At 38.8% G+C, this 13,110-nt stretch overlaps 1 protein-coding gene across 10 annotated transcripts in view; it reads left to right on the forward strand.

Annotated features, from left to right (window-relative positions):
• ADCYAP1R1 (ADCYAP receptor type I) overlaps positions 1-13,110 on the forward strand; it is a 144,238-nt gene that overhangs the window by 118,655 nt on the left and 12,473 nt on the right. For all 10 annotated transcript variants that reach the window (XM_077789662.1, XM_077789654.1, XM_077789646.1 and 7 more), the window contains 2 exons: positions 31-100; positions 2,603-2,694. In XM_077789662.1, the coding sequence (XP_077645788.1) occupies positions 31-100; positions 2,603-2,694 (162 nt within the window). The remainder of the gene's footprint in view (positions 1-30; positions 101-2,602; positions 2,695-13,110) is intronic.

The following is a 13,110-nucleotide window of genomic DNA, read 5'->3' on the forward strand; positions in this document are numbered from 1 at the left end:
CCCATCCCATTCTTTCCTCCACGACTGCAGCTGCTGGGACATGAATGACAACACTGCCTTGTGGTGGGTGATCAAGGGTCCCGTGGTTGGGTCAATCATGGTGAGTAGCACGTGGAGAAGACAATTTCTCAGCTCTCCTGGGGACAAATTTAAACATCTTCAAATACTTTACAAACTGTGCTGCACCCTTGTGCTGGACTGGTAGGCAAATAATCTGAATTTCCATTGTTTGCCTCCCACAATGCCAAGGAATTTCATTATTAAGAAGGATTAATATAAATCAAATGATGGAGCACTACCTGCAAGCAAAGGAGTTATTCAGTTAAACACAGACACAAATGCTAGAATTAAGACCCCAGAGCTCGTGGAACATTTGTCTGGGGCTGGCAGAGGTGTCATAGGATGTATGGAAATTCTGGACCAGTTGGGGTTAAGTCCAAATGGGACAGTCCAGGGTATCTAAAACAATAGTAAATGTCAGTGACCAGGAAAATGCATCTGTCTGATGAATGGGATTAACTTCACAGCTACATTTATTTATCCAATATTAGATTTAAAATAGTGCTTGATCATAGTGCATGATGCTATATTGCCAGCAAGGCGTCTGAGCTCTCTTTAATTGATGGAACTCTTGGATCTGGCTTAAATTTTGTCAGATACCTGCACACGGAGGACTGAGATGTTCCAAAGTGCCCTGTTTGGGCTTCACAGAATAGCTAAAATTGGAAAGAATTACTGGAAGTCATTTAGTCCAACCTCACTGTTTAAACAGGATTCCCTAGAATATATAATTCAGGATTGTGCACAGATAGATTTTGAATATCTGAAGAGAAGGAGATATTCTGGTGCTCCAATTTTAAATTTTAAATTTTAGAATTTTAAAATGCTGTTGGGCTCCTGCATTTAGGAAAATAAATTGAGCCCCTGGACAATATGGTCAGTGGCACCTGAAAATCTATCAGGCTTGCCATATGTAAGTGTCTCATTATAGGTATTCTAAGTTTCTCTCCACACTCCACAGACATAATTAAGCAGGTTTTCAGTGGGTTTTGTGGGAATTCAGACATCCAGCTCACAGATAACCAATAAAACAGGAAGTTTTATCAGGTTTGGCGTTTCTCCTTTGAAATCTTCAGATTCTCTGTAAAGTCCAGCAACTATCAGATAAATGAAAGGAAATTCAGCCAATTTCATCACCAAAACAGAGAGGGTTTAATGATCCAAGGTTTTTTTCCATGTGTGAATTTCTGTGTTTTGCAGGCACAGTCTATGAAGGATCGTGTTCTGCTTGGGGAATCAATTAAACCTGGTTTCTGTCAAAGGAATTAAAAAACCAAGCAACCAGCAAGGGACATCTGGGCTTCTCCAGCCCTTTGTAGTCCTCAGATCAGACAGAAATTGCTGGAAGATGTTAGAATTCTGGATGCTGAGAATTTTAGACTTTCTGTGCTGACAGACTCTAGCTCCAAAGCAAGCATTACATTTGACCTGAAGCTGTAGAAAAAGCTTCCAAAATTGATTGATGACACTAGGATTACAAGTGTGTAGTTTAATTAGAAGTGTATAATATCACAAGGTGAAAAACTTAAAATTTGGGGTTTAAGAATACAGTAATATATAGAGAACAAGATAGAAGTTTTAAAACAGACTAGTCCTTCTTCTTCACCTTCTCTGTAAGTTTGAGTAGTATTTTGTAATTAAACAGAAAAGTCTGCATTGTGGACTTTAAGTGATTAGTCATTAAGTTAAAAGTGAAAATAATTTAAATGTCATTTCTTAATTAGATAGTTTAACCTTAAAAAACTTTATAACAAGAAATAGTTAACCATTTTATACCTTGTTAGTAGAATACTACAGAACTCCCTACCTGTGAGACTAACATAAATAAGAAAAAATAAACATTTGAGTCAAGTACCTTCAAGTATCTTCAATCCCAATCTCAACCAAAAAAAAAAAAAAAACCAACCAAAAAAAAAACCCAAAACCCAACATTATACATTATAATGGTGCCCCATGAAAGGATCAAACCCACAACCTTCAGATTATGAGACTGATGCTGATGCTCATGTTCAGTTCCTGGTCTCCTTATATGAGATTTTTATAATGGACCAACTTAAATTTCCTCTGTTCAGGCTCTAAGAAGCTGAGAGCTGAGGAGTTGGTGACAGACTAATCTCAAGCCAAAGCATTGAAATAAACTGATTTTATCATTCTCCAGGTTTTTAAAACTGAGAGAAACACTTAAATTGAGAAGTCTGTTGGTCAGAATGCCTTTACTCTGGAGTTCTCTATTTTATGACCTCCTCTTGTTTTGTGCAGGGATCTTTCTTTTTACTCTGCACAGGTTGATAATAAAAAATGTAGAAACTTTTCCATTTATGTTTCTCTTCTCTTGTCTTGAAACTGCAGAAATTCTGCCTCATTTTAGCTGCAGCAAAGGGAATAAGACCCTTGTATACTTTCCACATTACTCCTGACCCTGTAAAACTTTTAGACTGTAGATTGGAGAAAAAAAAGGGAATGTAACCAGCATGTCTCATTTTCATACTTTGTAAAAGTATGTCATTGTCACAATGTTTTCCTTTTTTTTTCTACCCCCCAGATAAACTTTGTGCTTTTTATTGGCATAATTGTGATACTTGTGCAGAAACTCCAGTCACCTGACATCGGGGGCAATGAGTCCAGCATTTACTTGTAAGTACAAATAAAGCAGTAATCAATTTAAATTATTGATATACACATAGGAAAAACCCACAAAGTAAAAAAGAAACATAAGGTAAATTAGGTTAATTTTTGAAAAGATTTGCAAGGCCTATTAAATTATTTTGGTTGATTTTTACTTTAATTTTTCAATCCATCAGCTGTGTAAGTGCATTTTAATGCCAGCTTTGACATTTCTTTAAAAGGCCCATTAAATAAGCAGAAATACATGATTAAAACCAAACCCAAAGCAAATCTAATGTGTTTACATGTCAGTTATCTGAAAATTATAATATGGATATAAAAAATTTTATCTTTATGGGATGCTTTGCTGTGCTTCATAAGTTCCAGGACATGGTTCAAAGTTCACTGAAATCAATGAGATTTGGTGAAAAGGTTTAATTAATTTTAGGCTGAATTATAGTGTAGGCAGATCCCCTAGACATGCTTATGTCCATGTTTCCTGTAAATTTAAATACATTCCACTTAAGTCAAACATTTCACACACACCCTTAAAATTGTTTTCAAATGCACATGAATCCTAAAATTTTCCTCTAGATGTTTTCAGCTTGGTGATTTATATGTTTTTTTAAGCTGGAATCCTTTTTATTATCTTCCACCTCATAAAAGGGTAAGGTTGGCCAGTTGAGGTGGTTGTCATTATAATTTTTGTGTATGCAGTCATTCTCCATATAAAAATTATATAATCCTCTGGAATAACTAGGATATGGGGCAGCACATCTGGTGTTGGCCTAAACACCATACACATTTGGTTTTGGGGTTTTTTTGTGAGCTTGAGTGTTTTATGGCACACATAGACACAGGTAGTACTATTTAATTTAGTACTAAATTCCTGACGAAAATAGGCAAGCTATGAACACCTTAAATAAAACTAAAAGATGTTAGGGTAAAGTAAGAGGTGCTTATTTGGTGGCAAATACAATTATCCAGTGCTTAGTTTCACCCTAAGTAACCACAATTATAGTGTAATAATGTCATCCATCTAAATGACAATTTTCAGGGAAAAATATATCCTCCAGCTGCCTATTTTTCTTTCCCCCCTGCCCCCCCACCCGTTATCAAGTTTGAATTTGCATTAAATAATAATATTTTCTACATCAATTTTCATGTCTGTAGCCAGACATCCACTTACTGAAAGCACTGCTCCTTTCATCTTGGTCTAAACTATGTTTCCACAGTCAAAAACGATGTTTTAAATTGATTCTGTGGGTGGATTTAGCTCAGAAATACAACTGAGGATGAGATTTAGTGACTAGGTTAACTTGTGCATGTTTTGCCTAGGGCTTGCATGAAGGCTTCCCATGGATGTTCTGCTGGGAAGCCATCCCTGAGTTCTTAGATTTTAATTAACACCTGAGATGTGCAGAGCTCGTTCTGAGTCTGAATTTTTAAGTGCATGTTGGGTGTCTGCTGCGCATCTCACGTATGAAGCAAAGCATGCCACGGACTCCAGAGATTTAACTGGATTATCAAACACCCCGTGTCATCTTGGATCAATATGGTGACTGGGTTTTGCTGGTGTTTTTCCTATGTGTATAGCTAGCCACCAAAACCAAGAGAAAACATCATATTTTCTGTTCCATTCGCTGCCATTATTTTTTTTCTCATGTTTTTTTTGCAACTTTTATAACCGGGTGTGTATAAATCGATCTCGCATTGATGTATGTGTTATGGAGTGGAGTGTTGTTTATCCAAACAGATTTGACAGCAGCAAAGTTCACACAGGGACGATAAAAAGGAATGAAATTGATAATTCTCTGCAGATATACACCAGACAGAGTCAATATTTGTGCACACAAACCCTGTAAAAAGGGAGCTTGTAAGGAAGGAAGACGATAGATCATAATCTGGTTCTGTCACCATATTGAAATATCTCACATTTAGACTCTGGCTCATATTAAGTATTTTCCATGTTCTATTTTGCTGTTTCAAACTATTGTAGCATCATTCCATCAGACCAAATTCCTCATCCAGATCTTTATTCCAGAACATCTTTAAGCACTTTCCCTTTAGTAGGTGAGGAACGGTGAGGTTGAGGAAGGATTTTCAGCCTGTTTCTGAAGGTAATACCACATGGATCTGCAGCAGGGATTATCAGTCTTCCATTTTTTTTGAATAACGCTTTAGACAGCTGTACTTCCATCTTCCAAAAAAAAAAAAAAAAAAAAAAAAGGGAAAATTAAAGACCCCAAAAACTTGGCTACTGACTTTGAGCATTATTTATTTTATTATATATTTGGTACATGTTTAGGTTCAAGTTCTTGTAATGACTATTTTTGTTAGAAAAATCTACCTCTTCTACTTCATAGACACAGTGGTGATGGTTCTGCAAAGCACTTAAGGCTGTATTTGATTTTTAAAACCCCAGGGATGGGCTTAAATTCAAAGATTAATCATATATTGCTACCACTGTGCATTCATTATTAAAATCTCCCACTGGAGAAGTTGGCTGGGAGCTATGACAGGACCATGGCAGAACAGAGCACTGCAGGGGAACTGAGGTTTAATTAATGCAGCGTAGCCACTGGAGAATTCAAGATTTACCTTAAAATAAATCAAACAATCATTTGTATCATTTGCTGTGCATTACCAGGGCTTTACTCCCATTAAAAAAACTAGACTTCCTCTCTAAACAACCTGATCATTGTGTGCAACAGCCTTTGCCTTTAGGCTGAAAAAAATTTTGGAACACGTTGCTAATTCTTCACAATTTTCATGGAGTGGCCAAGTGCTTCAGTGGTTATAAACTTCCATTTTGTCCACTTGTATGTTCAATCATTCATCACCAGTCTCATGCCTCCCCAGCCTTACCTCATGCTTTTAGTTTCCCTTGGAGCTGCCTGCATGCTGCTGAGACCCCAACATCCCACCAGGTTCTGGGAGAGGAATCACTCCATCTTTTTTTCACTGATGTTTTTGAGAGAAGCTCCTCTTTACTGCTGAAAATATTGGGGATCTCTAAAATAGAGATTCATCAAAATGTCTAAGCAGCTGAGGTAGGAATTCAAAAAAAGACACAGAAGACACACCTTTAATGATAATTTTAATTCTATTATTATTTTGAGTTATTTTTCTAAGAAACTTTCACACTTCCTCCCAATAGTCATCATAACCATGAGTTCCTTTTTAGTGTGAGGAAAGCTAAAGATGTTAGGATTTTTTTTCTTGAAACATGTCTTGTTTCAGTTAATCTTGTGTCAGTCCTGAATAATTTTGCCAAATTAAGCATTGAACTGAAGCAAGATCAGTAATGCAAATGGAATAGATTTTTATCTGAGGAACAAGTTCTGAGAACCCCAGGAGGTGGGAAAGCATAAAGAGCTATTGATTGTATTCTTAGAGTAATTAAGACAGCTATTACTGAAGTTCAGGCAGGTTTATCACCTCAGCTGGTAAAATAAACAGAATAATGTCCCATGATTGCAGACATAAGATGGTTTGGGTTGGAAGGGACCTTAAAATCATCCAGTACCACCCTCTGCCATGGGCAAGGAAAACCTTCCACTATCCCAGGTTGCTCCAAGCCCCATCCAGCCTGGCCTTGGACACTTCCAGGGATGCAGGGGCAGCCACAGCTTCTCTGGGCACCCTGTGTGAGGCCCTCATCTCCCTGAGTAAATAAGTTCTTCCTAATGCCCAATCTAAACATGCTGTCTTTCCTAAATCCATTCCCCCTTGTGTCTTGTCCTATTTAATCTCACAGTACAAATGACCATGTCCTGAATTGGTGCCTGTATTTTCCATCCAGTTATAAATTAATTAAAATGATTCCAAACAGAAAGAAGACCCTGATTTTTTAGCAATTTTCAATTGCAGTTTGTAAATATCAATGAAGGCTGACCTAGAACAGAGGCTGGACAGAGCTAAAGAATAAAATATGGATTTATTCAAAGGATCTCCTCCATGGATCCACCTTGGGCAGCACCAGAGCCCAGCCAGGGCTGCACCCAAATGACCCAAAATGGTCCCAAAATGCACGAGCGCTCCCGGGGCTCTCCCTGGGATCAGTTCTGCTCCATTGGCACCTTGGAGTTCATTGTCCCATTCCAGCTCCAGCCCATCAGTCCCATCCTGCTTGTTTTTCTCTCTCCAGCCCACGCTGTTTGTGCTCCTGGGCTGAGGTTTGGATCATTTGTCCTTGGTGCCCAGCTGGAGCAGGAATTGTTTTGTCTCCCTGCTCTGTGCACAGAGCTTAGCATCCCCTGCTATGAAGCCCAGACTCTCACACTAAATCAGCACAGAACCTGGAAATATAAAAGCTGAAACCTGAGGCATCAGAAGTAGCAGATTATTTAGGGATAGTTACCCCATATGCTGAGAGCCAAGGAGCACCACATCAGGAGTCCATGAATTAAATGGGGTCTCACTGTCCTGGGGACGGCAAACACATTCACAACCCTACAGTGGCTGCTCCAGCACATTTAGAGGAGCCCATCAGGCCCCCATTATTTGCATGGATTTATCATCTATTAGTTTCTTCCCTGGAATTTTAGGAAATTGAAAATAAATTGATCTGGCAAGCCTTCACTCTTTTTACCATGAAAAATCCAGCGAACAGCATGTAACCTGGTATGTCAGAATCTCTTTTCAGGCATCTTGGTTTTGGTCAAGTTGTTGTAGAGAGAGTACATCACCCCCCCCAGAAAAAAAATAAAAACCAAACATATTTCTAAAGAAATGCCTACACAAAGCTTAAATTCACACTGTTATTTTCACAAGCATTGTTGCATTGCTGAAATATTCACTCTAGATAGAAAATCATCAGCATCACTACCATAAAACACCACTATATTTAGTAGGTGCATGACGTAGATGCATGCTGGAATAACCCTTAGGATTAAAAAGACCCACACATTTCCATCATATCTTTGTTTTTTCATTCATTTTCAAGTATCAAGCACATATAACTGAGAAAAAAAAATCTTCTTTTCATTTTATTATGATTTCCAGTTTATCACAACTGGTATAATTTGGGAGGGGGAAGCTTGTTTCTGCTTTTGCTTTGACAGATTCTTCATAAATTTTGTATCACATGTTGAAAGCTCAATGAAAAGAAAATAAACCCCACATATATATCTAGCTAATTCAGGTCTACGTCATTCCTCCAATCAGCATCTTGCTGGAAAGAAAGGAGAATCATGGCATATATCATAGGTAGGTATGATTTTACCTATGGTGCAACCTAGAGGGTTTAGGGCAGCGAAAGCAATGTTGTAACAGATGTTTTGGTAAACAACACTCCTCTAAAATTCACCTCCAAAGTCACTGGACACGCAGTGATTCATTCTGCTACCGCTTTGTCTTGCTGCAAGTGCTCAGACTACCAGAGTTGGTAATTTATTGACAGGGTCTTGGTGCCAAAAGGCTGATTTTTTTGGCAAACAAGTGGCAGATGTTGGATGGACAGTGTGTTCTCTAGGAGGCCACTGCAATTTCTGAGCCCCAGGTACTGCCAGCTGGGTGCTGGGATGCCCAACGACCCAGCAGCAAAAGGAACTCATGTCCTTGGGTTAATCCTTTTCCACCACAGGAAAATACACTGGGAAACACAGATGATGTTCATTTGATGTCAGTGCATGATCAGCAAGGACCTAGTGCTCATTTCTAAGGAATGCTTTAATCGACACTGATTCTTGATTCCTTTATTTAAAATTCTAGAAAAAATGTGCTCAGTCACTACTATACTTTTCATGTGCATTGCCCAAGGCAAATTATTACTTTGGGTGCTGGTTTGATTTTTTTTTTCTGGTTGTTTTTTTTTACTTTGGAAGTTTTGGGTGGAAAGGATGGGGGTGTTCATTTGTGCCAATCTCTTCAGGTAGGGATTGAAAAAATCTGAGTGTACTCATTAGGAATGTAAGATCATGCAGGCTATATACCATAATTAGCATGAGTGTAATTAACAGGGATTTATTGATTTTCAGATAAAATAATCAAAACCCCTGTTCTGCTTTGACTTCTTATCTGTGGTTTCAATTGATGTAAAATTAAACAGCACAGAATATTTCTTGTCTTTATAATGTTCCTGGGAGCTATTATTGCTACTGAACAACTGAGAGCAAAATGCACCTAAATCCCTCAGGTGCCTGTGGCAAGAACAGGAAGGTGAATTTTTGGTTGTCACATCTACTTTCCCAACCTAAACACTGTCCTGTCATCCAGTACATCCTTTACATTCTTATTTAAATGATGATATTAGACCTAAAACTATTTCTGCCTGGAAAAAGATTTTGTTATCTCATGGGCCACCAGCCAGATGAATATTCCATAAGAGCAAATCAACATTTATAAATGAAATACCATTCCATTTCCAATCGTACACAAGCACCTGTCCAGAGCTTTGGCAGGATCTGATTTTGAAATCATGCATCACAAATCTTATTTCTTCTTGTTACACCACCTGAATGCCACATGAAAAACGGTTCTGCTTCTATTTGGAAATTTTTAGAAGTCAGATTTTAGGGTGCAAGGCCTTGGCCTGCACAGGTGGTGTCTGTGTGGTGGAGGCTGACTCCTGTCCTTTTTCCTCTTGCAGTAGTATTGAAAAATAGGCTGACTTTGTGTTTAAACACTGTTTCTGTGGCTGTAAGGCATTTTCATGGGAAATTTTATGGTTTAAATGGATATACAGACAGACAAAAGGATACAATGGTGATTTTTGTTGTTGATGAACTCATGAGATTTTGAAATCTGCCTGGGTTTTAAACATAAGAATTCTCCAATGATGACTTAAAATTTCTCCTTGGCTCCAGGATCTTTGGCCGCCCAAAAGAACAAAGTTCTTTGTAAACAAGTTGCATCCTAAAAGAGCAAAGCACAGACTTTTTCCCCCCATTTGTCACATGAGCAAGCCATGAACTGAAAAAGAGCAATTTTGCATTAGAAGAGAAACCACTAAAAGATGTTCCTTCTCTTGAAAGATCAAGGAGGCATGCAGGTTAGTGAGGGAGAGAATAATGCCAGGTTTTATCCAACACTGCAATTCTCTTTATTTATATATATATTTTTTTAAGAAAACATAGTAAAGCTTGCTGCACTCTCAACAGTTCTATCAAGGGTTGGATTAGCCCTAACAGCCCTGTTTCCACAGAGTTTGAGGCACCAAAAAAAGGCTGAACAGTGTTTTGTGAGTTCCCATTGAAATGTTAGCGCCATGTATCTGGAAATTTCAGATATAAACACTTTTCAAAAACAGCACCAAAGCCATCATGGCTTGATTGCTATAACTGGTATGGAACAGAACTCAGAACACCCAGAGGCTCAAGCCAGAGGGATTTATACATAAGTGCTTGCATCTGGAGGGTGCCTGTGTAAATATAGGATTTTGCCCACACATGTGCTGTCTGAAACACTTTAGATATCTAAAATTGTTCCAGCCTTGCTGCTTAAAAGGCCACAAATACTTTAGCACTGTGCACAATATAAACTTCGTATTGTAAAGGGAGAGTGGCTTCACTTCGCTAAATTTGCTGTAACCTTGTAAATTTTGCCACACACTGGAGCTTCCTGATTAGCAAAAATAAGGTGGCTTTCAGGAAAAAAAAATGCAGAATGGATCTCAAATGTGGTTATGAAGTTACTGCACTCGGTCAGAGTGAAAAACTTAATTTTGATGTGTATTGATATGCTTCAGTTGTCATGGAGATCAGCAGGATAGGGAACGTCCAGTGCCCAAGGCCTCTCAACTTTTTGAATTAGCCATGGATTTGGGTGCAGGATCTTTTATCAGAGCAGCTTGCTTAGATCCTGGGAAAAATAATGGGTTTGGAGAATCAGAAAAATGTTTAGAAATTTCGAATTGAGCATTAACTTGGGAATATCCGAAGTAGACCATTCTGGCTGCCTGTCCTTTTCCTCATGCATTGCTCATGTCTAAGTTTGCTGGTTTGAGTTCACTGTTAGACTGAAAGGGATAGACCTGAATTTTCCTTTGTCCCCAAATCAGTTTGCACCTCTGATTCTTTTAATCAGTTATTTAATGTAAAGGTGAAGGTGGAGCTCAAGCAATTGGTCATGCAGCAGTTAATGTGAGACTGCAGGAAATGGGGAATAATTCTGACATCTCTGGTCCTGAACGTGCTTTCAGTTTATGCCAAAGCTCAATGCCCACCAGAAACCAGTGTCTTCCACTTAGTTTTCCCCACCATTTACACTTTTGCTTCTATCATGTGAGGACAACAGGAATTTACTTTCCCCTCAGTGTCTCTGTTTCTTCTTGTCATTGATTTCTTGTGTCTCCCTTCAGCAGCTGGCATTGTTTCACATCCAGTGGGGTTAGTTTTACATCTGAAGAATTTTTAGGATGTACTCCAAGCAAGTACACAGCCTGAGGTAGGGAGGGGACAAAGGAGATGGTGCAGAAGGTTTTTTTGATCTGGAAATATAAATTTCTTGTGAGGACCATGTGACTAACAGTGTGTGTCAGAGGAACTGTGTGGTGCAAAGCAGGTAATGAGGTTTCTAAGAACAAACTCTGCCTGCCTTGGAGGGTAAAAGAACATCCTCAAAGGCCACGAGGCTACAGAGGCTTAATACAAAATGCAGTCTCAATGAAGGCTGTTGAAACAAATGCAAACTACCTCAAGACAGGACCATGTGTACAATACTTATCACAGTCTTATTCCCATCTGCATCATTACTGAGGGAATCCCAAGCTGTAATTCCTCCTTATATTTCCAAAGAAAACACTGGATTTGTTCAGCTAATTAAGTGTCTGCAAGCCCAAGCTTTTTTAACAAAGGGAGTGCTCTCTTTTTTCATGAAGGAGAGTTGTAGAGATGGGTTGTACCATGAATCTGCAGGGATATTGTAGAACATGTAAGGCAGGTGAGTCAAAACAGTGTAACTGAAGCTTCAGAGCTGCAGATTATATAAACCCAGTGTAGTTATAGTGATGCTGAGCTCTGCCAGCTGACAGGAGCCAAAACCTGTCTGCAATGCTTGAAAATCCACTTCTTGTGTCAGCCCAGGACAATAATCACTCTGTGAGCTTTGCTCATTTGCTTTCTTTCACAGACAATGAGCTAAATCCCATTCTCCAATATTTATGCCTGGATTTGGATATGCACATTCTTCTTTTGAAACAGTAAAATATTCAAAATGTTAAGTTGTGTAAGAATCTCATTTGGCATGGTACATTTTTCTCATTGAACATTATTCTCATTTCTAATTCTATTGTCTGCTGCACCTCAGTGATGTTACTGCACCTCCAACAGAATTATTCCACAGTGCATGACTTGGATTTGTGCTCTGCACTGAGAGACAATAACCCAGCTTGGGAAAACAGGAGCTCCAGAATTAATACAGGGCAAGAATCAGGAGACAGAACCTCGAAGCTACAGTTGTTTTTGTTGGAAGAATTCTGCTCACTGCTACCAGCTTTATTCTCTAGAGCACAGGCATATTAGGCTTAATCTCTTCATTATTTAACTCCGAGTATAGCAATGGTGTTCTCCTTTTTATATCCATTCTGTAGAAGTTAGAAAAGCCAAGAATGAGCTCTGTAGATAGGATTTTTGGCTTTCTTTAACCATTCAGTTTCATCTTCAAGCCTCAGATCTACTCAAGGGTCAGATTTACTGGACAAAAAGTTCCAGACCAAATTCATGTTTGTTAAACATTTGTTTTTAATCACAGCATTAATCTGTGAGCAGTCATTCAGCTTCAGCTTCTTATTTTGGTGGCATTAGGAAGGGAAAGTAGAACTCTAGGTAACAAGTCTAAGAATTTGGGATTTGTTTTCCATTAAGGGCTAGAGTCAGAATTTCCTTTATTTTTTTTTTTCCCCATGAAGAGCAGAATATTTGTTATACTTTTAGCAAGACAGCAGGGGATATACGTGGTTGAATAAAACAATCCTGCAGGGCTACTTCAACAGTCAGTAGAGACCTACCCAGTCCAGAGAAGAAAATCCTTTTGTACATTTATTTAACTTTAAACAAGATTAAATCTCATTTTATGGCCTGTTTCTCACCAGTCACTGCCAAGCTGGCATGGGGTGGCAAGGAAAAAGGCATGCAACTAAAAAAAAATTAGAGGAGATACAACTGAAAGACAACTTTGCTGAGGAGCACCTGGGCTTACTCTGGATGAGAGGGTGAATGGCTCTGCCTGCGCAGAGCTGCAGCCGCTGCAGTGGGATGGGATTGCAGAATCTGTTTGTTGCTCACAGAACAAGCTCTGTTTTCCAAACTGCTCCATCTGATCTGTGTAAGGGCGTGGGGTTTGTAAATGTAGTTGGTGTTTTGAAGGGAAAACAAGTGCAGCTTCAGGGAATCTTCAGCTCCTGAGCAGCAGGGAGAAGCTGTCACCCAGCCTAGAGAATTATCAGCTGAGGGGAAGCTGAGGGGTGTGTGATATAAATAATATCTTATAGGGATCCACTTTTCA

This window comes from Lonchura striata, chromosome 1 (genome assembly GCF_046129695.1).
Source record: "Lonchura striata isolate bLonStr1 chromosome 1, bLonStr1.mat, whole genome shotgun sequence".
Taxonomy (NCBI): Eukaryota; Metazoa; Chordata; class Aves; order Passeriformes; family Estrildidae; genus Lonchura; species Lonchura striata.